We start from the raw sequence: 27741 nt of genomic DNA, 5'->3' as shown, positions 1-27741 counted from the left end.
TACCCAGTCACACAGATAAAACCCAGTCTTCATGGCTTTATTTGTGCATTTTAACTAAATATTTAAAGAAATAAAAGTTCTATGGAAATTCCTAAAAATTTAAGATTGGTGTTTCCCAGTTTATTTTATTTTACACTAATACCAATATACCCCAGACTCCTAGTAAACAAAACAAAAACACAGGCCAATATCCCTCAGATATACAAAAATTCTAAATAGACTTAGCAAGTTGAAGCAAATGGTATATTAAAAGGATAATACATTATGACCAAATTTGATTAACTTCAGAATGTACAGCTTCATTCTTTTAACACTAACAAAGCAGTTCATATAATATACCACATTAACTAAAAAGTAAAATCACATGGTCATCTCAATACAGAAAAATCATTTGCCAAAAAGGCTCTAAGCCAGAAGTTATCCAACCTTTGTTTTTCACTCTGCCACACTAGAATACAAAATACACAAACATCAATGAAAGTTGATCAGCAAAAAAAAAAATCTAAGAAACTTCTAGGAAAATCATCATGCTAGGCATAAAAAGGGATGGGGACTTCCTTATCAATGGATGGCATCAATGAAAAATCCACAGACCAACTCAGAGCCTGTGGCTCAAGCGGCTAAGGCACCAACCACATACACCTGAGCTGGCAGGTTCAAATACAGCCCAGGCCTGCCAAACAACAATGACGGCTGCAACCGAAAATTGTGGCAGATGCCTGTAGTCCCTGCTACTTGGGAGGCTGAGGAAGGAGAATTGCTTGAGCCTAGGAGTTGGAGGTGCTGTGAGCCATGATGCCACAGCACTCTACCCAGGGTGACAGCTTGAGGCTCTGTCTCAAAAAACAAAAAAAGAAAAAAGAAAAATCCACAGACCAATTTCATCATGATGAAAGACTAAATGAATGTTGCTCCTAAAATCAGAAACAAGTGAATCACTTTACCCTTATTCTAGGCATTGAAATTCAACTAGAAAAGAAATATTTCAAAGTAACTATGAGTAAAATTGAAAGGCTCCTAACACAAAGAAATGATGAATGCCTAAAGTAATGCATATCCACATGACATTGATTTCAACATCTATCAAAATATAGGTTCCTATATATATATATATATTCTATAACTATTATTTGTCCATAACAATTAAAACTTAAAAAATAAAATTAAAAAAGTAAGGCCAGGCACAGTGGCTCACGCCTGTAATTCTAGCACTCTGGGAGGCTGAGGCCGGCAGATTGCCTGAGCTCAGAGTTAGAGACCATCCTGAGCCAGAGTGAGACCCTGTCTCTAAAAATAGCCAGGCACATTGTGGTGGGCGCCTGTAATCCCAGCTACTGGGGAGGCTGTGACAAGAGAATCTCTTAAGCCTAAGAGTTTGAGATTGCTGTGAGCTGTGACTCCAGGACTCTGTCTAAATAAAAAGAAAAATTTTTTTAAAAAGTTATATGTATACAAATAAAGAAAAAGTAAAGTTTCATTTATTTGCAGATAACATAGTTGTGGAAGAAATCTGATACAATGAACAAAAAGCTATTAGAACTAATAAGTAAATTTATTAACCTGGCAGGATAGAAAATCAGTGTAAAAAATTAGTGATATCAGACATTAGATATGCTAGTGAAAAGCAGTAGTAAATTTAAATTTTATAACTTCTACATAATTGCATCAAAATTGAAAATATTGGGAATATATCTCATAAAAGACTAAAAATAAATGACCAAAGGATACACTGAAAACTACAAATCACTGCTAAAAGAAATTAAGAGACTTGAATGTGGAAATACCCAATTCACACCTCAAGAGAGTCAATGTTATAAAAATCACAGCAGAACTTATGGGAATTAATGCACTAATTTCAAAATTCATACAATGCAAAGAACGTTAAATATTTAACAACTTTGAAAGAGAACAAATGTGGGAAACTACCTAATTTCAATAATAATTAGAAAATTACCATATTCAGGGTGGACCTTATAGCTCAGGGTGTCAGGGTCCAGCCGCATACACTGGGGCTGGCAGTTTGGAACCCAGCCCTTGCCTGCTAAAACAACAATGACAACAGCAACAAAAAAAAATACCCAGGCATTGTGGGTACCTGTAATCCCAGTACTTGGTAGGCAGAGGCAAGAGAATAGCTTAAGCCCAAGAGCCTGAGATTGCTATGAGCCATGATGCCACTGCACTCCACCTAGGACGACAGCTTGAGACTCTGTCTCAAAAAAAAGAAAAAAAAAAGAAAGAAATAAAGAAAAGAAAATTACCATATTCAAACAACATGGTATGCACTATATTACAAAGTCCAGAAATAAATCCATACAAACATGACTAATAAATTACAAATGTTCGAAGTAGATGCAGTGCAACAAGCACAGTCTTTGACAAATTAACAGTAAAATATTTATTTACCAAAAAAAAGTTTCAATCCATAACTCAAAAATTTACAGTTAAACAACTGAACTTCTAGAAGAAAACATCGACAAAATTTTTGAGAAGTTGGTTTAAAAAAATACAACCTAATTTTGATAAATTAGACTTTATCAAAATTGAAACTTGCTTTTAATAAGTTACTTATGGGGTGGCACCTGTGGCTCAAAGGAGTAGGGTGCACAGCCCCATATACTGAAGGTGGTGGGTTTAAACCCCAACCTGGCCAAAAACCGCAAAAAAAAAAAAAAAAAAAGAAACTTATGAAAATTAAAGAAAAAGCCATAAATTGGGAGAAAATGGTTCCAAAGTATTATGTCTGATAAAGAGTTTACATTTAAACTGTGTAAAAAATATTTAAAACTTTATTAAATAATAATTTCTTAAGTAAATACAATAATATTTTTTACTTTTAATAATTATGTTTATATAGTGCAGATCTAACATGGTACATGGGATATTTTGATATAGGCACACAGAGAATTAATTAAATATGGGTAATTAAAGTATTCATCACCTCAGGTATTTATTATTGCTTTGTATTAGAAATTTTTCTTTTTTTTTTTTTAGAGGCAGAGTCTTACTTTGTCACCCTTGGTTGAGTACCACGGAGTCACAGCTCACAGCAACCTCCAGCTCCTGGGCTTAGGCAATTCTCTTGCCTCAGCTTCCCACATAGCCGGGACTATAGGTGCCTGCCACAGCGCCTGGCTATTTTCTTGTTGCAGTTTGGCTGGGGCTGGTTTTGAACCTGCCACCCTCAGTATATGGGCCCGGTGCCCTACTCACTGAGCCAAAGGCACTGACAGTATTAGAAATAGTCTAATTCAAATTTTAGAGTATAGCCTAACTTATTGTGCTATCAAATATTGTTCATTCTATTAATACATTTTTGCACCCATTAACCTCTCCCCTTACCCACTTTTCCCAGATTCTAGTAACCATCAATCTACTTACTGTCTCCATGAGAACAATTGTCTTAAAAATTCCCACATGTGAGTAAAAATATGCAAGATGTGTCTTCCTGCGCTTGGTTTATCTAATTCAATGTTCTTTTGTTCCATCCATATTGTTGCAAATGGCAGAATCTCATTCTTTTTGTGGCCATATAACATTACACTATGTATTATACCACAATTTCTTCCCTTTTTTTTTTTTTTTTGGTAGAGACAGAGTCTCACTTTACCGCCTTCGGTAGAGTGCTGTGGTGTCACAACTCACAGCAACCTCCAGTTCTTGGGCATAAGCGATTGTCTTGCCTGAGCCTCCCGAGTAGCTAGGACTACAGGCGCCCGCCACAATGCCCAGCTATTTTTTGGTTGCAGTTTGGCCAGGTCCTGGTTTGAATCTGCTACCCTCAGTATATGGGGCAGGTGCCCTACTTACTGAGCCACAGGCACCACCTGTGCCACAATTTCTTAACATCTCTTGATGGACATTTAGATTGAGTACATACCTTGGCCTCTGTGAACAGTCTATACTAAACATGGGGGCACAGCTGTCTTTTTCCTTATACTGAATTCCAATTCCTTAGTTATACACCCAGTAGAGGGATTGCTATATCAAAAAATTTCTATTTTCACTTTTTGGAGGAATGGCCATACTGTTTTGCATAGTGGCTACACTAATTTATATTCTCATCAACAGTGTACAGTGGTTCTCTTTTTTCCACATCTTTACCAGCACCTGTTATTACCTATTTTTCAGATAAAATCCATTTTAACTGGAGTCAGATAATATTTTATTGTAGTTTTTGGTTAACAAATTCTTAAAATAAAAAAATCAATTTAAAACAAAAGACAAAATATTTTAAGAGACACTTGAGACCTGAGATACCAATGTCAGCTTACTCACTAGGGAAATGTAAGTAAAATCACAATGAAATGCCATTACAGGCTCAGTGCTTGTACCTCACTGGTTAGAGCAACAAGCCATGTACACTGGGGCTGGTGTGTTAGAACCTGGCCAGGGCCTGGTAAACAACAAGTACAACTACAGCAACAAAATAGTCAGGTGTTGTGGTGGGTAGCTATAGCACCATCTACTTGGGAAGCTGAGGCAAGAGAATCTGGTAAGCCCAAGAGATTGAGGTTGTTGTGGGCTGTGATGCCAGGGTACTACCCTGGGTGACAGATTGAGACTCTGTCTCAAAAAAAAGCCAGTATATACCTATTCAAATAGCTAAAATTAAAGACTTTCCAAACCAAATGTTCATCGGGATATGAAGAAACTGATCTCTGGTTTATTGTTGTCAGGATTTTAAAATGGGACAATCATTTGGAATATTGGCAATTTTTTTTTTTTTTGTAGAGACAGAGTCTCACTGTACCGCCCTCGGTAGAGTGCTGTGGCCTCACACAGCTCACAGCAACCTCTAACTCTTGGGCTTATGTGATTCTCTTGCCTCAGCCTCCCGAACAGCTGGGACTACAGGCGCCCACCACAACACCCGGCTATTTTTTTGTTGTTGCAGTTCAGCCGGGGCTGGGTTTGAAACTGCCACCCTCGGCATATGGGGCCGGCGCCCTACTCACTGAGCCACAGGCGCCGCCCTGGAATATTGGCAATTTTTTAAAACGTTAAACAGATACCCAGCATATCCCAGCATTCCATTCTTAGGAATTTATCCAAAAGAAAAAATCATATGTCCACAGAAAGAAGTGTACTCGATATTAATTAGAACTTTATTTGTATAAGCCAAAACCTGCAAACAACCTCTATGTTTATGAACAGAGGAAAGGATAAACTGGGACATTTATAAAGTGCCATATACTCAACAATAATTAGTGCAGTGAGCTACTGATTCTCAAATAATAATGTTGAGTAAAAGAATCCAGACTCCTCCCGATGTATAAAGACTGCATATGATTCTACTTATATAAAACCTTGGGGGCGGCGCCTGTGGCTCAGTTGGTAGGGCGCCAGCCCCACATACCGAGGGTGGCCGGTTCAAACCCAGCCCCGGCTGAACTGCAACCAAAAAATAGCCGGGCGTTGTGGCGGGCGCCTGTAGTCCCAGCTACTCGGGAGGCTGAGGCAAGAGAATCGCTTAAGCCCAGGAGTTGGAGGTTGCTGTGAGCTGGGTGAGGCCACGGCACTCTACCGAGGGCCATAAAGTGAGACTCTGTCTCTACAAAAAAAAAAAAAATAAATCAAAAATAAAACCTTGGAAAAATGCAAATCAGAGTGATAGAAAACAGAAGTTTGCCTGAGTGGAAGGTGCAGAACCTTGTCAGAAGGAACTGTTAAGAGACAAGAGGAAATATGGCGCGGTAACATAAGTTACTGTATTGATGTAGTGATGGTTTATAGTACTATACATATCAAAATACGTTTCAAACTGTTCAGACACCGTACAAACACTCCAAAACTGTACAAATATTGACTTTGAATGTCAATAACGCCTAAAAAGCAAAACAAAAAAAGTTATCTACTTCCTACTGTGTAGTCACGGGATGAACAGCACTGGTTGGGAGTTTGTCAGAATGGCAGTATTTTAAGGTGACACTCCATACCAGCGTAATCACATCTGCCTGTTAATTAGACCCTCGGCCGGTCCTACGCACATTAAACTTTGGGTCCACTTATGTAACTTATGGCTTGATTCCGACTCATTTAAATAATGAGAGTCTGTAGAAGCACGTGACCTGAAAGATTACGTAAAACAATGACTTTCCTAACCATAAGTCTTCTTTACCTGGTAGAATCAGTACCACGGCGTTTGAACGGAGAGGAGTCGATCTCAACCCACCCACAATGCCTCCAGGCAGGACCAGAGCGCTGAAGAGCTTACTCCAACAGCTAGGCGATACATCTCTTCCTGCGGTGCGAGTGGTAAGCAGGAGAAAACAAAAGGCCTCTATAGGCTTTTGCCTTCAGCTTCAGATCCTCACCTTCAGCGTCAAGGCGATCAGATAGACAGCAGTCCAGATGCCCACCACCACCACAACCAGTGATACCAGAATCATCGCGGTCTGACCGTAGTTGAGGACGCTGGGGATCCCAAGCCGTACTTCCTGCAAGCTGCAACCAGCTGCTGTGTAATCCGCCAGCCTTGCGCCTAAGCAAGATGTACGCAGCCGTCGGTTATTTTACTGCACTGTCACGTTTCCCTCCGGACCGGTGTCATAGGGGCGCACTCAAGATGAGCGCGCGTCACAAAAAGCTGCAGGCCTTATTTTATCAGGACGTTTTACCACGAGCTGGGTTGTATTATCAAGTCTACACTGATAATACCTGCTCTATATTCTCAGTGATGGGAGCGTGAAGTGGGCTATTCTGTTTTGGCTGTGGGGTTTTGTTTGGCTAATTTCCTTAGGAGTGTGTGAACATTTGGGGTATCTTAAAGTAACAGCTATCTCTGCGTCCCCAAACCTGTCATGGTATTTGTTATTTACTTTTTTATTATATTTAAGGTATTAAGTATACAAATGGACAAAGTCCAAATACTATATAAAAATAGAAATGACAGGCTTGGTGCCCGTAGTTCAGTGGGTACGGCATCAGCCACATACATTGAGGGTGGTGGGTTCAAACCCAGCCTGGGCCACCTAAACAACAATGACAACTGCAACAAAAAATAGCCTGGCATTGTGGCAGGCGCCTGTAGTCCCAGATACTTGGGAGGCTCAGGCAAGAGAATCGCTTAAGGGTGGTGCCTGTTTATTTGCTTTTTTAATTATATTTAAGGTATTAAGTATACAAATGGACAAAGTCCAAATACTATATAAAAATAGAAATGACAGGCTTGGCACCCGAGGGTGGTGGATTCCAGTTTGTTCCAAACTGCAACAAAAAAAATGGCTGGTCATTGTGGCAGGCGCCTGTAGTTCCAGCTACTAGGGAGGCTGAGGCAAAAGCATCGTGTAAACCCAGGACTTGGAGGTTGCTGTGAGCTGTTATGCCGTGGCACTCTATGGAGGGTGATAAAGTAAGACTCTGTCTCTACAATAAAAAAAAAAAAGAGAATCGCGTATGCCCAAGAGGTTCAGGTTGCTGTTAGCTGTGACATTACAGCACTCAACTGAAGTCAACATAGTGAGACTATGTCTCAAAAAAAAGACAAGAAAAAAAAATGACAGTCTGCAACAACCAGCTGGAAGTGTTGTGGGAAGTTAGACAATCTCTACCAAGCAGCCCAGTAGGCTCTGACCTGGTGAACAACTAGACCAGGAATCTGACCCCTGGGCACAACTAGACAAACACTCTGACCCCTGTGCACAACCATACAAGGTGTTTGGGTCCTCTTTCTCTCCATTGAGCCTTGTCTTCCTGCAACACCATAAATATATACAATTTTTTTTTTTTTTTTTGTAGAGACAGAGTTTCACTTTATTGCCCTCCGTAGAGTGCCGTGGCATCACACAGCTCACAGCAACCTCCAACTCCTGGGCTTAGGCGATTCTCCTGCCTCAGCCTCCTGAGTAGCTGGGACTACAGGCGCCCGCCACAACGCCCAGCTATTTTTTTGTTGCAGTTTGGCTGGGGCTGGGTTTGAACCCGCCACCCTCGGTATATGGGGCCGGTGCCCTGCTCACTGAGCCATAGGCGCCACCCAATATATACAATTGTTAAAATTATGTAGGGAGACTGCACACTCACATGCAAAAGAGTGTAAACAATTTTTGTATACCATGCACAAAAATTAATTCAAAATGATAAAGACCTAAGGGTAAGATTCCAAACACCTGCAACAAAATATAGGGGAATATCTCGGTGACATTGTATTTTATGATGATTTCTTAGATATGACACCAAATCACAGACCACAAAATTCCAAATGCTCAAATGAGACCACATCAAATTTTAAATCTTTTACGCAATAAAGACACATTCTACAGAGTACAAAGGCCATGAACAGAATGGCAGACAATATTCTCAAATCATGTATATAAAGTATAAATATCTAGCATATATAAAGAACTTCTAAAACTCAACAGGAAAAATAAGAAACCAGTTATAGACTAAATGTTTGTGACCCCCACCTCTCAAATTGATATGTTGACATTTAGACATGCAGCCGTTGAGAGTTAATTTCTTCTTGAAAGTTGAACACTCATGAATGGAATTAATGACCTTATAAGAAGATAACAGGGAACTAGCAAGTCCACTTACTAACGTGAAAATATAATGGATGCAGTGTGCATCCCACAGAGGGCCCTTCTTGAAATCATTGAAACCATTCTGGCATCCTGATTTCAGACTGCCAGATTGCAGAAATGTGAGAAATATATCTCTGTTGTTTCTAGGATGCTCAGTTTATGGTATTTTAAAGCACTTGAATAGCTGTCTTTCCAAAGATAACATACAAATGCACAAAAAGCATATAAGTGATGCCCCAAATCATTGGGGAAGTAAACCATAATCCAAACCATAATGATATATCATCTCACATTCATTAAGATGGACTGTCTGGTTATTCACACAGGTCTGAATACACATCTTTATGCACAGGCATCACAGTCCAAGTCTGGTTTTCCAAGGCATCATAGTCCCTATCTCTTTCTGCACAGGGTTCAGAGTTCCCATCTGGGTTGTTTACAGACATTATAGTCCCATCTGCGCACAAGAGTCAAAGTCCTTTTGTGATTGTGCACAGGCAACCCCTCCCCTCCCCCGTGGTTAACAGGAGTTCGAGTCCCTGTGCAGTTGTGCTGAGTGGTTAGAGTCCTTGTGTGGTTGTGCAAAGAGCTCAAAGTGTCCATCTGGTTGTGTACAGGGGTCAGAGTCCCTGTCTGGTTGTTCACACTGGTCTGAGTCCCCACAGGGATCTCTGTCCCCATTTGCTTATGTATGCTCAGGTGTCAGAGTCCCCATCTGGTATGAACAGGGTTCAGAGTTCATGTTGCCCTGTATAGAGTGTTCTGAGTCTTCATCTACAAGGTATAGAGTCCTCTTCTGGTTGTACTCACCATTCAGAGTCCCTGTCTTGTTGTGCACAGGGGTCAAGATCCATGTCTGTTTGTGCACAGGGATCACAGTCCCCATCTGGCTGCCCCAGGATTCAGGTCCCCGCCTGGCTATACACAGGGTTCACAGTCTCCATCTCATTGTGAAATCCCCTCTTGATTTCAAGACAGTGATTATAGTCGTTGTCTGGTGGTGCACAGAGATCACTGTCTGGTTGTGCCTGTCTAGTGTTCTCAGGGGTCAGAGTCCCATCTGACTGTGCACAGGTTCAGAGTCCACATCTTGCTGTGAACTACATTAAGACTACCCATCTGTTTATGGGAGTTCTGGTCTACTTGTGCACAGGTGTCAAAGTCCCCATCTGGTTTTAAACAGGGGTCATAATTCTTGTCCAGTTATGCACAGGGATCCCGATCCCAGTCCCCATCTGGTTAGGCCATGAGACAGTGTCACCATCTGGCTGTGCACAGGGTTCAGAGTCCCCATCTGGCTGGGCCAGTGGTTAGTGTCCTCTTCTGGCCTTGCACAGAGTTCCAAGTCCCCATCTGGTTGTTTGCTTGTGCACAGCTGTCAGAGTTCTTTTGTGGTTGTGCACAGAGGTCTGAGTCCCCAAGTGGTTGTACACAGGGGTAAAAGTCCCTTTGTAGTTGTGCAGAGTGATCAGAGTCCCCATCAGTACTGCACAGAGTTCTGAGTCCCTGTCTGGTTATTTACAAGGGTCATAGTCCACATCACATTGTGCACATGGGTGAGAGTCCCTTTGTGATTGCGCACAGGGTCAGAGTCCCTGTGTGGTTATGCATAGGGTTCGAGTGTCCATATCATTGTGCACAGGGGTCAGATACCCCATCTGGTTGGGCACTGAGGTTAGAGCTCCTCTGTACACAGGGGTCAGAGTCCCTGTATGGCTATGCACATGGTTCTGAGTCCAATTCTTCTCAGGTGTCATAGTCCCCTTCCATCTGGTTACTCTACAGGGGTGAGAGTACCTGTCTGGTTGTGCACAGGTTTCAGTCAATGTGCACAGGGTTGAGAATTCCCTGGCCAGAATTCCCTGTGTGGTTGTGCATAATGGTCTTGAGTTCCCATATCTGGTTGTATACAGGGGTCAGAGTCCACTTACGGTTGTGCACATTGATCACAGTCCTTGTGTGATTGAACACAGTGATCAGAGTCTCTGTCTGGCTGTGCACAGTGTTCAGAGTCCCTGTCTCACTGTGTATAGGGTTGAGAGTTCCCGTCTGGCTATCCACAGCGTGCACAGTGGGGTTTAGTTGTGCACAGTGATCAGAATCTCCAACTGGTTGTGCACAGGGTTCAGAGTCTTTGTGTGCCACAGGGGTCAGAGTACCCATTTAGTTGTACACAGGGATCACAACACCCATCTGGTTCTGCACAGGCATCAAAATTCCCATCTGGTTCTGATAATTGTTCATATTCCCTGTCTGGTTGTTCACAGGGATCATAGACCCTGTCTGGTTGTGCACTGGGGTCAGAGTCCTGGTCTGTTTTTTCCCCATCTGGCTATGCACTGGAGTCAAAGTCCCCATTCGACTGTGCACAGTATTCAGAGTCCACATTTGGTTGTTCACTGTGGTTTAGTCCCCTTCTGGTCGTTCAAGGTAGTCAGAGTATAGGACTAGTTGTTCATAGGGGTCATAGTCCCTGTCTAGTTGTGTGCTGGTGTCAGAGTCCTTTTGTGATTGTGCACAGGGATCTGAGTCCCCATCTGGCTGTACACAGTGGTCAGAGTCCTTGTCTGGTTTTGCACAAAGATCAGAGTGTCCATCTGATTGTGCACAGGGGTTAGAGACATATCTGGCTGTTCACAGGAGTCAGAGTTCCCATGTGCTGTGCAGTGGCATGAGTTGTTTGGTTGTGCACAGGGGTCAGAATTCACTTACAGTTATGTACATTGATCACAGTCCTTGTGTGGTTATGCACAGTGGTCAGAGTCTCTGCCTGGCTGTGCACAGGGCACAGAGTGCCTGTCTAGTGATCTCAGAATTCAGAGTCCCTATCTACCTGTGCAAAGGGTTTAGAGTCTCGTTCTCACTGTGCACATGATTGAAAGTACCCATCTGGTTATGCACAGAGTTCAGAGTTCCCATCTTCTTGTGCACAGGTGTCAAAGTCTTTATCTGGTTGTGCCCAGGAGTCAAAGCCCCCATGTAGATGTGCACAGAGTTCATAGTCATCCTCTGGTTGTGCACAGAGATCAAAGTCCCTGTCTGGTTTTGAAAAGGCATCAGAGTCTTCATCTGGCTGTGCACAAAGTTCAGAAGTCTAGTTGACTGTGCACAGTATTTAGAGTCCCCATCTGGTGTGCCCAGGGGTCAGCATCCCTGTCTGGTTGTGCAAAGTGATTACAGTCCCTGCCTGGGTATTCCAGGATTCAGAGTCCCCATCTGGCAGTGCACTAGGTTCAAGGGTCAGAGTCTGCATCTGGTTGAACACAGGTGTCACAGTCCTTTTGTGGTTGTGTGCAGGGATCTGAGTCCAGTCCTGGTTGTGCACAGGGGTCAGAGTCCCTGTGTAGTTATGCACAGTGGTCATGGTGTTTCTGTGGTAGTGAACATTGGTCAGAATCTTCGTGTGGTTGTGCTCAGAGGTATGAGTCCCCCTTCTGGTTTTGCACAGGGGTCAGAGTTTCCGTCTGGTTGTGCACAGGGATCACAGTCCCTGTCTAGTTGGGCACTTGCGTCAGCATCCGCATCTGGGTGTACACAGGATTCAGAGTCTCTGTCTTATTCTTCATAGGGGTCAGAGTCCAGGTCTGGTTGTCCCCTGGCTATGCACAGGGGTCAGAGTCCCTGTCTGGCTGTGCACTGGTTTCAAAGTCCATGTTTCATTGTTCTCTGCGGTTTAGTCCCCTTTGGTTGTTCACAGTGGTCAAAGTCCTTATCTCATTGTTCACAGGAGTCATAGTCCCTGACTGGTTGTAGCTAGGAGTCAGAGTCATGGTCTGGCTGTGCACAAGGTTCAGATTCCCTGTGTGTTTGAGAATAGTAGTCGGACCAATTCTATGGTTGTGCAAGTTTTCAGAGTGTCCATCGTTTTGTGCACAGAAATCAGAGTCCCTTAGTGGTTGTGCACAGGGGTCTGAGTCCCAGTGCTAGTGCACAGTGGTCGGAGTTCTTTCGTGGTTTTGCACAGGTTCTGAGTCCCCATGTGGTTTTGCACATAAGTCTGAGTCCCTGTATGATTGGACACAGGGGTCAGAGTCCTTTTTTGTTTGTGCACAGGGATCCGAGACCCTGTGTTTTTTTGTGCGCAGGGTAAGAGTCCCTGTCTAATTGTACACTGGGAACTCAGTCCCCATCTGATTGTCCATAGGTTTTTGAGTCCCTGACTAGCTGTGCACAGGGTTTCCATCTGGCTGTGCACAGGTTTCAGTCCATGTCTGGTTGTTCACATGGGTCAGAGTCCCCAATTGGTTGACCCCTGTGGTCATAGCTCCATCTTGCTGTGAACAGGATTCAGAATCCCCATCTGGCAGGGCACAGGGATCACAGTCTCTGTCTAGTTTTTTATAGAGGTCAGAGTCCCGTCTCATTGTGCAGAGGGTTCAGAATTCTTGTCTGGTTATGCTCAGGGTTCAGAGTTCACATCTGGTTGTGCACAGAGGTCAGAGTCTGCATCTGGTTGTGCACAGGGATCACATTCCCCATCTAGCTTGGCCAGGGTTCAGAGTCACTACCTGGCTGTGCACAAGGTTCAGAGTATCTATCTGGTGTTTCTGAGGTCAGAATATCTGTCTGGTTGTACACAGGGGTCAGAGTCATTTTGTGTCTCAGAACAGGGGTCTGAGTCTTTGTGTGGTTGTACACAGGAATCAGAGCCCCTTTGTGGTCAGAATCCTTGTGTGGTTTTGCACAGGGGTCAGAATTCCAGTCTGCTTGTGCACAGGGATCACACTTCTGGTTTTGCAAGGTGTCATACTCCCTGTCTGGTTTGCACAGAGTTCAGAGTCCCCACCCCTGGTTGTGCACAAGGGTCGGAGTCCTTTTATGATTATGCACAAATGTCTGAGTCCCCTTAACATTGTGCACAGGGGTCAGAGTCCCTGTGTGTTTGTGTAGAGTTGTCAGAGTCCCTGGAAGGTTGTGCATAGGGATCAGAGTCCTGGTCTGGTTGTTCACTGGGTCAGAAGCCCTGTCTGGTTTTTCACACAGATCTGAGTCTCCATCTGGTTGTACACAGGGATCTCAGTCCCTGTCTAGATGTGCACAGGGATCAGAATCCCCGTCTGGCTGTTAACATTGTTTGGAGTCTTGTCAGGTTGTGCACACATGTCAGGATTCCCTATGCACAGTGGTCAGAGTTCCTGTCTCACTGTGCAAAGAGTTCAGAGTCCTCTTCTGGTTGTGCACAGGTCTCAGGGTCCTTGTCCAGATGTACACAGGGATCTCAGTCCCCATCTGGATGTAAATCAGAGTCCCCATCTGGCTGTCAACATTGTTCAGGGTCCTGTCAGGTTGTGCACACCAGTCAGAGTCTCCTGTGCACAGTGTTCAGAGTTACTATCTCACTGTGCAAAGGGTTCAGAGTCCTTGTCTGGTTGTCCACACAGGTCAGAGTCCCAGTCTGGTTATGCACAGGGGTCAGGGTCCTTGTGTGGATGTGCACAGGGATCACAGATCCCATCTGGCTGTGCCAGGGTTCTGAGTCCGCCTGTAACTGTAGCCCCAATGTAACTTCAAGTGCCATTGACTTATGTTTAAAGAATCTTTCTCAGAGTCCATATGAAGGGATGTTCCTTTAAGACCCTCCAACCTGATTAACAAACTAGTCATTTGGGAGGCAGCCTCAGAAAACAGAGTCTGGCTATCTGTGGAATGTCCTGGAAGGGACATTGGAAGTGGAAAACAAAATAAGTTAATGCGCATTTCAGTTACATGTTGAACCTGTTTTCTCAGACAAACAGCTGAATAGGTTTTTGTGGTTGCTCTCTATAGCTTCTTTGCACTCTTATCATTTAAACCATTGGCTGCCAATTAGTATTATTATTAGAATATGTAGGTACAGAACTTAGTGTTGTTAAGAGTATATAAGCTTGTAAGAAATAAACTGAGGTCGCTACATGCCAGAGTGAGCTGTAGTCCTCTGCTTCTTCATAAACATTCTGACTGCTGATCTATATCTCTGCAACCCTGGCCCAGACCATTTAAGACAACATCTAGCTGTCCAAAGGTTTGAGAGTCCCTTTCTGGCTGTGCACCGGGATTAAGGTCTCTGTCCGGTTGTGCACAGAGGTCAGAGTCCTTTTTTTCACTCTGCATAGTGTTGAGAGTCCCTGTCTCACTGTGCTCAGGGTTCAGAGTCCTCTTCTGGTTGTGCACACAGGTTAGAGTCCCAGTCTGGTTGTGCACAAGAGTCAAGATCCTTGTCTGTATTGTGCACAGGGATCACAGACCCCATTTGGCTGTACCAGGATTCTAAGTCCCCATCTAGCTGTTCACAGGTTTCAGAGTCCCAGTCTTGTTCATTGCTGTCAGTGTACCCATCTGGTTGTGCACAGGGGTCTGAGTCTCTGTGTGGTTTTGCCAGGGTTCAGAGTCCCTGTGTGGTTATGCATTGTGGTCAGAGTCCTTGTGTGGTTGTGTATAGTGGTCAAAGACTCTGTCTGCTTGTACACAGGGATCACAATCCCTGTCTGTCTGTGCACAGTGGTCTGAGTGATCGTCTGGTTGTGCATAGGTGTCAGAGTTCCCTATGGTTGTGCACAGTGATCACAGTCCTTGTGTGCTTGTGTACAGTGGTCACAGTCTCCATGTGGCTATGCACAGGATTGAGAGTTCCCATCTAGTGTTTTCAGGCATCAGCATCCCCGACTGGCAGTGCACAAAGTTCAGAGTCTCTGTCTTTCTGTGCACAGGGATTCAGATTTCCCATCTATTTGTGCACTGGGCTTAGAGGCCCCATCTGCTTGTGCACAGGGGTCAGCATTCCTGTCTGGTTGTGCACAGGGGTTAAAGTCCCTGTCAGGTTGGGCCAGGGTTTAGAGTTACCATCTGGTTGTGCACAGGGATTAGAGTCTCCATCAGGCTGTTCACAGGGGTCATAATCCCCATCTGGTTGTGCACAGGAGTCATAGTCTTTTTGTGGTTGTGCATAGGTTTCTGAGTCTCTATGTGGTTGTGCATCAGGATTAGAGTCCCTGTGTGGTTGTGTGCAGTCGTCAGAGTCCTTGTATCATCATGCACAGGGGTCAGAGTCTCCATCTGGTTGTTCACAGGGGTCAGTGTCCTTGTATGGCTGCGAACAAGGTTCAGAGGCCCCCTCTGGTTATCCACAGGTGTTAGATTCCCCGCCTGGTTGTGCACAGGATCAGAGTCCCCTTCTGAATGTTCACATTGATCACAGTCCTTGTGTGGTTGTGCACAGTGGTCAATGTCTCCATCTGCCTGTGCACAGGGTTCAGAGTACCTGTCTGATGTTCACAGGGGTCAAAGTCCCCCTCTATTTGATCACAGGGCTCAGAGTCCCTGTCTGGTTGTGCCCAGGGTTATGTGCACAGTGTTCAGAGTCCCTGTCTGGTTGGATATGTGGGTCATAGCCCCCTTCTGCTTGTGCACAGGTGTCAGAGTCCCATCTGGCTGTGCACAATGTTCAGAGTCCCCATATGGTTGTTCGCAGTGGTTAGATTCCCCGTCCAGTTGTGTCAGGGCTCGAGTCTCCACCTGGCTGTCCACAGGGTTGTGTACATGTGCCTGAGTTCCCATGTGGTTGTTCTCAGGGGTCATAGTTCCCTTCTGGTTGTTTAGTGGTCAGAGTCCCTTCCTGGCCATGCACAAGGTTCAGAATCCCTGTCTGGTTGTGCCCCTGGATCACAGTCCCCATCTTGTTGTTATAGGGGTCAGAGTCCTTTTGTGGCTGTGCACAGGTGTCAAAGTCCCCATCTGGCTGTGCACAGGAGTCAGAGTCCTTGTCTGGTGTGCACAGGGGTCAGAGTCCTCATCTGGTTGTGCACAGGAGTCAGAGTCCTTGTTTGCCTCATCACAGGGTTCAGAGTCCCCATCTGATTTTCAGAGGGGTCAGAGTCCCTGTATGTCTGTTCACAGGGTCAGAGTCCCCATCTGGCTCTTCACAGGTGTCAGAGTCTCTGTCTGGTTTTTTAGAGGGCTCAGAGTCCCTGTATGACTGTGCAATGTGGTCTGAGTTCCCATTTGGCTGTGCACAGGGATCACCTTCCCCATCTGGGTGTGTACAGTGTTCATAGTCCATTTGAGGCTATGCCCAGTGTTTATAGTCCATATGTGGCTGTGCACAGGGCTCAGCATCCTCATCTGGCTGTTGTTCACAGGGATCAGAGCCCCATCTGGCTTTTCACAGCGGTTAGAGTCTCCATCTAATTATGCATAGAGGTCAGATTCCCTGTCTGGCTCTGCACATGGGTCAGAGTTCACAGGGCTTTATTCCCCATCTGGCTGAGTTCCCATTTGGCTACTTAGACATATTTTATCTGGAGACCAACTAGAGTAGATCAGTTGTCACTTACAGAGGACAGATTGTTTGGTGATATTCAATTCTGATTGGTCATCTTATGGATGCCCATATATGACTCTGTTGCTGTGACATGGCCTGGACTTATACAATCTTTTTTTTTTTTTTTTTGTAGAGACAGAGTCTCACTTTATGGTCCTCGGTAGAGTGCCGTGGCCTCACACAGCTCACAGCAACCTCCAACTCCTGGGCTTAAGCGATTCTCTTGCCTCAGCCTCCCGAGTAGCTGGGACTACAAGCGCCCACCACAACGCCCAGCTATTTTTTGGTTGCAGTTCAGCCGGGGCCGGGTTTGAACCCGCCACCCTCAGTATATGCGGCCAGCGCCTTACCGACTGAGCCACAGGCGCTGCCCTACAATCTTAAAAGTAAAAATAAATGGCCATCAAATGGAACCTTGGATTACTATACTATTTAAAAACTAGAACTTCTTTATCAAAGATCAGAGAAAATGGACAAGATTCCCTATGTTGACAGTTTTATCTCTGTATACACACCTAGTATTTGTCTGTTTGTATATGTATAACCTGGAAGAAAGTCCATTGGGATGAATCCTGTCTGACTGGGCCACTCTCTGACTGATACAAAGTTAACATTCTACAGTAACACCATTTAGCCTATGTATGTTTTGGGCTCTGAGTACTATTTTACAGCTTGAATTGTTTTGTCAAAAGTCAGTAAAATGAGATAAAATTACATATGTACATATATAAATAAGTCTTTATGAAATAGATATACAAGAAAAGAAATAACTCTTCTGATGATTAAAAAAATAAAGAGAAAGGGCAGTGCCTTTGGCTCAAAGGATAGGGCGCTGGCTCCATAAGCCAGTGGTGGCTGTTCAAACTCAGCCCCGGCCAAAAACTGCCAAAAAAAAAGAAAAGACAGACAGAGAAAAATAGGTCAGGCACTTGTTTAAAAAGGTTGTAGTAGGGGCAGCACCTGTGGCTCAGTGAGTAGGGCACCGGTCCCATATACCAAGGGTGGCAGGTTTGAACCCGGGCCCAGCCAAACTGCAACAAAAAATATCTGGGTGTTATGGCGGGCACCTGAGTCCCAGTTACTCGAGAGGCTGAGGTGAGAGAATCGCCTAAGCCCAAGAGATGGAGATTGCTGTGAGCTGTGACACCATAGCACTTTACTGAGGGCAATAAAGTGAGACTCTGTCTCTAAAAAAAAAAAGTTTGTAGTCCAGGGTGAGGATGATCAATGTAACCTTGTAAGCAAGATTGATGAGGTTTTTGTGAACAATATTCCCATAATCCCATCAGCTCCACAAAGGGAGCTGAGGGAGCGACTTACCAAGGAAGTGACCTGGAGGTGGTATCCCGTCCCAGAACCCATCAGGGAACTCAATTTGGCCTGGAAGACGGCCAGAAGGAGGGATATTTCACTGATTTACTTTTATTTTCAGTGTTTTCTTTATGCCCTGCTAAAGGTATACAAGTTTGCTGGCCTTTAATTTAATGTACCTACTGCCTGCTCTCACCATCTTCACTTTCCCAATAAGATGTCTCTTTCAACTGCCTCCTTACCAATTTAGATCCTGACATTAAGGAGGAGCAATCTATCCTGGCAGCACACTTCATCTCCCACTCAGTCCCTGATCTTGGGCATAAACTCCAAAAACTTGTAAAAGAGTCTCTGACTCCACAAGTAGAATTCTAAATCTGGCTTCCAATGGTCTTTCATAACTGGATGGAGAGAGAGAAAAGAAAAAAAGAAGACAGGATGGCAGCAGATCTCAGGAGCAGAAAGAAGCTTTTTTTTTTTTTTTTTGTAGAGACAGAGTCTCACTGTACCGCCCTCGGGTAGAGTGCGGTGGCGTCACATGGCTCACAGCAACCTCTTAACTCTTGGGCTTACGCGATTCTCTTGCCTCAGCCTCCCGAGCAGCTGGGACTACAGGCGCCCGCCACAACGCCTGGCTATTTTTTTGTTGCAGTTTGGCCGGGGCTGAGTTTGAACCCACCACCCTCGGCGTATGGGGTTGGCGCCCTACTCACTGAGCCACAGGCGCTGCCCAGAAAGAAGCTTTTTAAATGGAAGCTAAGGCTACGGCAAAAATTTTTCAGAGACAGAGCTACCCTAAGGCTCAAGCAACAAGATGTCAAGAATGCACCCTGCTTGGTGCATTTGTACCCTGCTTCCTTTGCAGCCAGTTGGGTCTCTGAAGAGAAATACATTAGGGAGCACAGCTCACCCTGGGAAATGGCAGAGCCTCCTGAGCTGCATCCTCCACACTCATGGACGCACTAGAACTACTTCAGTCTGACAGATAGACCCCAGCCTCAAAACAACATAAACCTTCACTGGAGACACTTCAGCACCCCATTTTGCAGCAGCTTTTCCAGGTGGCCTGGGAAATGACCTCAGAACCCTGCTTAGACTTTCAGAGCTTTTCAGGCTCGCCTGACCTATCACCACGCAGCCTCTGCTCTTCGGTGTGGGGAACACCCAATCCCTGGGGAACTACAGGTCACCTCCCTCTGCCTGGGGCATTCAAGTGCTTCTCTTAAGTATCCATGGTTGGTTCTTTCCTGCAAGTATCTACCACTAATAGGGCAAACAACTGTATAGCCCATCACAACATCTACTGACTCAATCAAACCGGGTATGGCCAATTCTTACAAGAACCACTCCACAACTCAGAGATTAAGCTGGGGGTACCAATATGATTCACAGTCCTACTTCACAGTAGGAAGAGGTGAAGATAGCAGAATAGAAGCAGCCTGAGGGGGCAGTGCTTTTTAGGGGAATAAAAGTTGCAGTTGTGGGAAAGAAATCGCAGGAGCCTGACAAAAGTACAGCTATCTGGGAGAAGGTAGGGAAGGAAAGCAGGCCATAAACCAAACTGCATGATTCCAGCAACACCCATACTCTTCTAAATTCTCATGACCCTGACAGTATAGTCATCCTGGGGGGACAGCTAGTGACAGAAGCAAGTCAGAGACCAAATGGCATGGTCACAGCAACCTCTCCTTACCCTGCTGAAAAGCATTAGGAGCAGTATTCCTGGGAAGCATCAGAAACCCCTCCTACCATGGTGCTGGCTGGCACTAGAGACAAGGCCTTCATGCACAGACACAGTATCATTCACTCTGCAGCAATGATGACTTCCCTCACCTCTCATCTCTCCCTCCAACATTCCAACTCCCTAATCAAAGTCCCTTAAAACTGTGAGTAGAGCTGATATCTGGTCAGATTCCATTCTGTTCCTTTAAAATTAAAGCCTATACTTCATCCCTGGACTGACCTCCTCTCTTTCTTGCAGACTCTGGCAGGTCTCTCCCCACAAACCTCTAAGCAAGCAGCTCAAGCTGGGGACATTTTCCTTCTCCACTGAAGACCTCTGGGCTGATTGGGATGAGTTGTGCACACATTGTACTGAAGAACAGCTCAGCAGAATTCTGTTGCCAGAACCCTGGGTTTTTGTAAATGAATGATGGCTGCCATTGTGACCACTCTGGTGAACAAAGCTAGGCCCTCTTGGGATTCTGCCTTCCATTAATAGTCTTTGCATCACTCCCACTAGACCAGATGGGTGGGGAAAAGAGAGAATGGAAGTTTCCCAATATTGCACCTTGTGACTGAAAGCTAGGTATGCCTCTTTCCCTCCATGGGATATGAACAGAAGAAGAGCCTTGAAGGCCACAAGAACTACGTGGAAAGCCTTGGGTGACTGTCTCAATGGGTGCTAGGAGTTGGGGAAGAACCTTGGATGACCAGCAGCTCTAACCCACCTATGCATTCCTTGAGCTGCTGAGACAAACCCCTGTCTGAGCAACTGGGCATTGCCCTGTCACACTGATGCAACAGCCCCCAATATGTGTGACAAGTCTCTATAATCGCTAAAGCCCATTCTGAAGCTTTCACTGTGCCTGAGGCTGAGGTTCTGCCTCAGTAGCTTCAGTGCTCATACCACTCCAGCACTCTATCTCTGAGACTTCAGAGTTGTGCTTTGGTTCCAAGATCCCGCCATTAAGTCTTCACAATTGCTGCTGGGCCACCAGACCTCCTCAAAAATCAACATTTCAATCAGGAACTCACAGCCTTGATTAGCCATTATTTCTGGAGTTGATTCAAGTAAGTGCACATAGCCCAGTAACTCATGACCAATATCTAAATAGACTTAGGTAGCTGCGTTGTCATCTCCATTAGGTGTTCCATGCCAGAGCAATTCCTCCACAGCAAAAACCACCTGAAAAGGTTAAAATGAAGAAAAAATTTTGCAAGCAGCAAAACCAAAGCATCATAAAACCTCGAAAGGAAAACCCAACAGTTAGCTAACCACAGACTTCTCAGTGGAAACCTTACAAACCAGAAGAGATTAGGGGTCCCATCTTTACTTGATTTAAACTAGCGGTTCTCAACCTGTGGGTCGCTACCCCTTTGGACTACATTAAAGTTTCGCTGCATTAGGAAGGCTGTGAACCACTGATTTAAACTAAACAAATGCCAATCCAGAATTTTACATTTTGCAAAACTAAATTCACAATTTATGAAGAAATTAAGTCATTTCTAGACAAGCAAACACTTGAGGGAATTCTCCATGACCAGAACTACTCTGTAGGAAACCCTCAAAGTATTCACAAATATACACTATACACAAATCAGTACAGCACATGCCCATAATTGTAAAATCACCAGAAAATATCACCAAAACTCACACTCTAGTAAAACAATAGCATAAGTGAGGGGAGAAGAGCAATAAGGGACTATCCCCCAAAGTGGACAAATCAATATTCTACAAATCAACATTATCTCTTAATGTTAATGGTCTGAATGCTCTTCTCAAATATTGGCTGAACAGACGAAAAAAGAACAATTCGAGTATTACCTCTAGGAAACACAACTAAACCACAAGTATACACACAGACTCAACACAAAACAATAGAAAAAAATTCCACAAAAAAATGGAAATTATAAAAGAACAAGTAGAAAATAAATAAAGAAAAAAATGGACTTAACCCAAATGCTAAATCCAATGAACCTAACATAGTTATAGAACATTCTATCCAAAACTATTGTTATCAGCATAACTATAGAATATATTGTTATCAGCAGCATATAGTACTTTCTCCAAGACTGATCATATCTGAAGTCACAAAACAGATCTTGACAAATTAAAAAAAAAGAAAATCAGAATCATATGATGCATCTTCTCAGCAGATTAGAATTAGAATTACTACTCTGTGAAGTAAGATTTGTTGTCTGCCTTTCTCAATAAACTTTGTGTTCCCAGTTGGCTCACACTTTAATTCTTTGTAGTGAGAAGCCAAGAACTCACTTTATGCATTCAGAGGGCTTTTCTCCTTCATTGAGGCACCCCCTGAATCAATAACAAGGATTTTCTTGGCAGCAAGTTAACTTTAAAATTCTATACTGCAAAAGATAACAGCAAACTAGTTACAGAAACAAACAACAATCCAAAACAAATTAAAAAGAAAAAACCCTGGCTCAGCGCCCGTAGCTCAGTGGTTAGGGTGCTGGCCACATACACCATGGCTGAAGGGTTCAAATCCAGCCCTGGTTTGCTAAACAACAATGACAACAGCAAAAACAACAACAAAAAATAGCCAGGCATTGTGGCGGGTGCTTGCAGTCCCAGCTACCTGGGAGGTTGAGGCAAGAGAATAGCTTACGCCCAAGAGTTTGAGGTTGCTGTCAACTGTGATGCCACAGCAGTCTACCTAGGGCAATAGCTTGACTCTGTCTCAAAAACAAAACAAACAAACAAAAAAAAACCCCAAACCAAAAAACCCAAAAAAACAAAACCCTGTTATTACACTAAACACTAGAAACCTTCAAATAACTCACTAAAATTCCCTCCAAATAACTGAGATTAAAATATTTTATGATTATTTTAAACACAATATATCCCAGCATTTAAAGATAATCAAAAATAATTAGAAATTAACCTTAAAATGTATTGCAAATAGATGGAAATCTATTTCCCATCTTTAGGTTTTTATTTCACATTTTTTACTCATTAAGCATGAAGTGCTTAGATTATATAAGCCATCAAAACTTCCAGCCAAGAAATAAAGGCGTCTCTTCAGCTCAGTTAAACAAAATATCTATAAGAAAAAATAATTAAAATTAAATAGAAGTCTAAAAAACTTGCATATTTCACAAATCATTCCTATTTTACAGATGTAAACCTTCTCCTTCACCTGTGACAAATACTGTTAGTTCAGACATTTGTACTTAAGTAGCATAGTGGAATAAAGAAAGAAAAACCACAAAAAGCAACCCCAAAAAGAGATACCTTTGCTGGCTTAGCACTTACAGGTCAGCACCACAGCCATGAGTAGACATGGTACACCTAGAATTCTATGAGTGTAAATAGTTAGCAAATAGCCAGAATTCACTATGAAACCCAAGGATGTCATTATGGACGCTAAGCAATCCTATCCTGTCTGCCTTTGAAAGGGCAGGGATTATAGCTATCATCCCAGATGAAGAAATTTGCTTTAGAATGAGACAAATAGGAGACATACTCTCATGACACCTAACAAGCTTCTAAAAGAAATTTTGAGAAAGTTGCCTTCATTCAGAGTGTAAATTAAAGATACTCAATTGCTAACACCTTTGATCTTACCCCTGAAACTCCTATTGTGGCAGTCCCAGTATCCCTATGAACCTCCCTTCTGATTCTGGGGGCTGCTTGATTCTCAAATCATTCTCCTATCAATTCTATTATAGAAGACTTTGTGAAGACAATGAATTGCTTTTAAATTTGGTATAATTCAAAAGTAAAGTCTTCAGACTTCCTTTCCTTTTTAAAGAAGTTTTATTATACGTATTTACTCTTGTTATGTGTCTATTCCAATCTTCCATATTTTCTAGAGTTAGTTCAGAAGTTTTTGCCTTTCTAGGAATTTCATCCAATGGCATACAATTGTCCATAGTATAAATTTTTATAATTAAAAAAATTTTTTCCAGGCAGCGCTTGTGGCTCAAGGAGGAGGGCATGAGCCCACATACTGTGGGTGGAGGGTTCAAGCCCAGACCCAGCCAAAACTGCAAAAACAAAAAAAAATTTTTTTACTTGATAACCTCTCTTCTCTCACTCCTGATTTTAGAAATTTGATTCATCTCAATACTTTTCTTGGTTAGTCTAGCTAAGTTTGTCTAGAAAAAGGATTTACTTTTTTCAAAGAATGAAATTTGGGGGTTCCTTGATTTTCCTTATTGCTTTTCTATTTTCTGTTATTTATCCATTCATATTATTCTCCGTGCTTTGTTTTTAAGTAAATTTATTTATAGCTCAAATTTTTATATGATTTCCTTCCTTTGCTTTGTTGGGTTTAGTTTATTCTATTTCATGTTAAGTTTAGACATAGCTTACTGATTTGAGATTTCTTCCCTTTTAATATAAATTTTGCAGGTATAAATTTCCCTCTATAAACTGCTTTAACTTCATCCTACAAGTTTTGGTATGTTGTATTTTTTATTTCATTTACATGAAAGCATTTTCTAATTTCTTTCTTTTTTTTTTTTTTTTTACTCTTTTTTTTTGTAGAGACAGTGTCTCACTTTATGGCCCTTGGTAGAGTGCCGTGGCCTCACACAGCTCACAGCAACCTCCAACTCCTGGGCTTAAGCGATTCTCTTGCCTCAGCCTCCCGAGTAGCTGGGACTACAGGCGCCCGCCACAATGCCCGGCCATTTTTTGGTTGCAGTTTGGCCGGGGCCGGGTTTGAACCCGCCACCCTCAGTATATGGGGCCGGCACCTTACCGACTGAGCCACAGGCGCCGCCCGCATTTTCTAATTTCTACTATGATTTCTTGCTATATCTATTATCAGGAACGTGTTATTTAATTTCTTGAATTTCCCTTTTTATTGATGTCTAATTTCACAAATAATATATTTTGTACAATTTCAATTCTTTTATTGAAAACGTGCTTTAGAAGGATGTGTCAGATGATGCTAGGTGGAGTATTCCATAGATATTTAAGATCTAGATGCTTCAATGTTGTGTAGGTTTCCCATATCCTTATTAATCTTCTCTCTAGTTACTCTAACTCAAGGAGTAGGGTGCCAGTCCCATATGCCAGAGGTGGCAGGTTCAAACCTAGCCCCAGCCAAAAACCAAAAAAAAAAAAAAGAAAAGTAGGATTTAAATTCTCCTACTATTATTGTTGAATTGTCTATTTTTGTCAGATTTGCTCTGAGCATTTTGGGCCTTTATTGTTGGTGCATATATTTATAAGTTTTTTAACTTTCTGATGGAAGTATAAAATACATCTCTTTATATTTAGTAAATTTTTCTTGCCTTAAAGACTTATTTTTTTAGTCACCTGTATTAGTACAGCCAACACTTTTCTGACCATCATTTGTATGGTTGTTTGCAACACTTCAGGTAGACTTCCATCTTGCACAAAACAGAGAGTCCTATACCTCTTGGCTACTCTTATTCAAATGAGTTTCTGCAATGTGGTGTTCAATGGATAAGAAAAGCAGGTGTCTACCTTCTCTGGTAGAGAACACTAGCATGGGAACAAAGATGTGAGGATGTCTTGGGGCTTAGGATACATTTCCCTGAACTAAGATGTTGAATCTGAGGGCCTGGTTCAAATGCTACAACAAATATCTCTCCAGATCTACAAGTTTTGCTTTCATAAATGTTTCTCCATTTGCTGTATACTTTAGGACAGCAGTTTCTGGAGGCACACAATTTTTTTTGTTGTAACTTTCACCAGTATGGTTGTTTTACTAAGCAAGGAGTCTGCGAAACTCTTCATGCCATTATTCTGAAAGTGAGAGAGGATAGACAAGAAGGGTGATGTCTAGGAGAACAGGTCTTCGCAAGGAGAACATAAGGATACACATGCAGGGTCCTCTCAATGGTGACTCAGTTCTTGGGAATTTGTAAACTTAACTTCCTGAAACTTGGAAATTTCCAAGTTCTGTGGAGAAATCCTGTAGTTCTGTGGGGGCGGGAATAGCATCTCCCGCTTGATTCAAACTGGCCAATGAGAAGGGTACCTGTGGAACTTTTTGACTGTCAATAAAAAGGGAAAGACCAAGGCAATTGGGGAGCACAGCCATTTAGAATTCTTCTATGCTGTAAGCTCCCGGCTGGTGAATAAAGCCCTTCCTCTTATAAACGTGGTGTTTGGGTGCTCTTTCTCTCCGTTGGGTCTTGTCGTCCTACAGCAAAAGTATTTCCTTCTACCTATTTTATAAAACCAGTTTTGTAGTAGGAGATTGATAAATATTTTAATAAATATATCTTTTCTGGCAGCAGAAATTTTTTATTAAAACTGTAAAGTAATTTTGGTTTTTGCCCTAATAAATATAGAAGTACTATTATTAGTACTAAATAAAATTATTATTTTATTATTTTTAGAGACAGAGTCCTCTAGGATTTAAGAAGCAAGAGTACCATGAGAGTACTAGCTAGGACTACAGGCACCCACCAAACACCTAGCTATTTTTTTGTTATAGTTTGGCGGGGCGGGCTCAAACCTGCCACCCTCAGTTTATAGGACTGACAACCTACTCACTGAGCCACAGGTGCCACCCACTATAGAAGCATTATTAAATGCAGAACTTATTAAAGAAAAACCTAAACAAAGAAACTGAGAAGGAAGCTCTGGACTATTAATTTTAATCTGAAGTCTTTTTTTTTTTTTTAGACAGAGTCTCAAGCTGTCACCCTGGGTAGAGTGCCAAAGCATTACAGCTCACAGCAACCTCCAACTCCTAGGCTCAAGTGAGTCTCCTGTCTCCGCCTCCCAAGTAGCTGGGACCACAGGCTCCTGCCACAACGCCTGGCTATTTTTTGGTTGCAGCCGTCATTGTTGTTTGGCGGGCCCAGCTGGATTCGAACCCGCCAGCTCAGGTGTATGTGGCTGGTGCCATAGCTACTTGAGCCACAGGCACCGAACTTTGAAGTCTTATACTATGCCACTTAAATCTATCATTTAAACTCTTCCTCATTTTCTATGACATTGAGTAGAAGGTGTCAAAATTGAGAAGTTGTATAGTCCAGGCCCATGCTGGAATCAGTATTTAATGGATAATCTCATGAAGCACAGGAGGAAAAGAGTTACTGGAGAGTTCAATTTAAATAATCCTATATAGAACTGCTGGTGGAGATATAAGTTACAGACTCATATAAAATTGTCAATGTTTTGCAGCTCAAATACAAAAAAAATTGCAAATTTATGATTCAAATAAATATAACCACTTCGAGAAATTATTAGGCACTATCTATTAAATGTAAACATGCATACTTGAAAAACCCCAGGAATTCCACTAATAGTCGTATGCTTAATAAAAACAAGGACATACTATCTACCAAAAGACATGGAAAAAAACTATGACTTAGATGTCCATCAGGAATAATTAGATCACTATGTCCTGGTATTTTATGTATTACTGCTATATCAATGAAGCTGTCAGATTAATATTGAGGAAGTAAGCCAGAAACAAAAGTTTATGTGCTGCATGATTCCATTTTATATATCAAAATCAGATAAAACTAATCTGGGATGATAGAAGTCAGAATTGTTGTTAGTTGGTGGGAGAGAAATATGTGAGGGAAGACAAAAACTGAAAAGAGCCTAATTCTCAGGTCTTAGCAGTATTTGTTGGAAAAGAAAGTCATCTATTAGTTTGCACTCTTCATATACCTTCCTGGGAATACCAACAATGCAATACCCTGACAACTCTTTAAGTTAAGGTCTCAATAACCTTGAGAGATAAGGTAATATACTTCCCTACCTTCCAACACACAAAAACCAGGCTTGATTATGCTTTAGTATAAAAACAGTGGAATTTCCATGCTCATTGTTCAGTGAAGCAAACATTGTGCAGCATTCCTATGTATGCTTTTGCATCACTCTTATAGGATTTAAGAAGCAAGAGTACCCACTTAACATATGCT

General features: G+C 42.8%; 2 protein-coding genes across 4 annotated transcripts in view; one reads left to right on the top strand and one right to left on the bottom strand.

Annotated features, from left to right (window-relative positions):
* The window catches only part of LOC128578958 (membrane-bound transcription factor site-2 protease-like), a 60112-nt gene extending 50733 nt beyond the window's left edge, over positions 1–9379 (bottom strand). Inside the window, 2 exon segments of the mRNA XM_053581295.1 lie at positions 6237–6484; positions 9336–9379. Of these exon segments, the coding sequence (XP_053437270.1) occupies positions 6237–6484; positions 9336–9379 (292 nt within the window).
* Positions 1–27741, top strand: part of LOC128579199 (probable ubiquitin carboxyl-terminal hydrolase FAF-X) — a 294928-nt gene that overhangs the window by 120570 nt on the left and 146617 nt on the right. For all 3 annotated transcript variants that reach the window (XM_053581415.1, XM_053581416.1, XM_053581414.1), the window contains exon 3: positions 6129–6258. The gene's annotated coding sequence lies outside the window, so the exon portion shown is untranslated. The remainder of the gene's footprint in view (positions 1–6128; positions 6259–27741) is intronic.

The sequence above is a fragment of the Nycticebus coucang genome, chromosome Y, assembly GCF_027406575.1.
Source record: "Nycticebus coucang isolate mNycCou1 chromosome Y, mNycCou1.pri, whole genome shotgun sequence".
In the NCBI taxonomy this organism is placed as follows: domain Eukaryota; kingdom Metazoa; phylum Chordata; class Mammalia; order Primates; family Lorisidae; genus Nycticebus; species Nycticebus coucang.
This window is presented reverse-complemented; position numbering and strand designations above follow the sequence as displayed.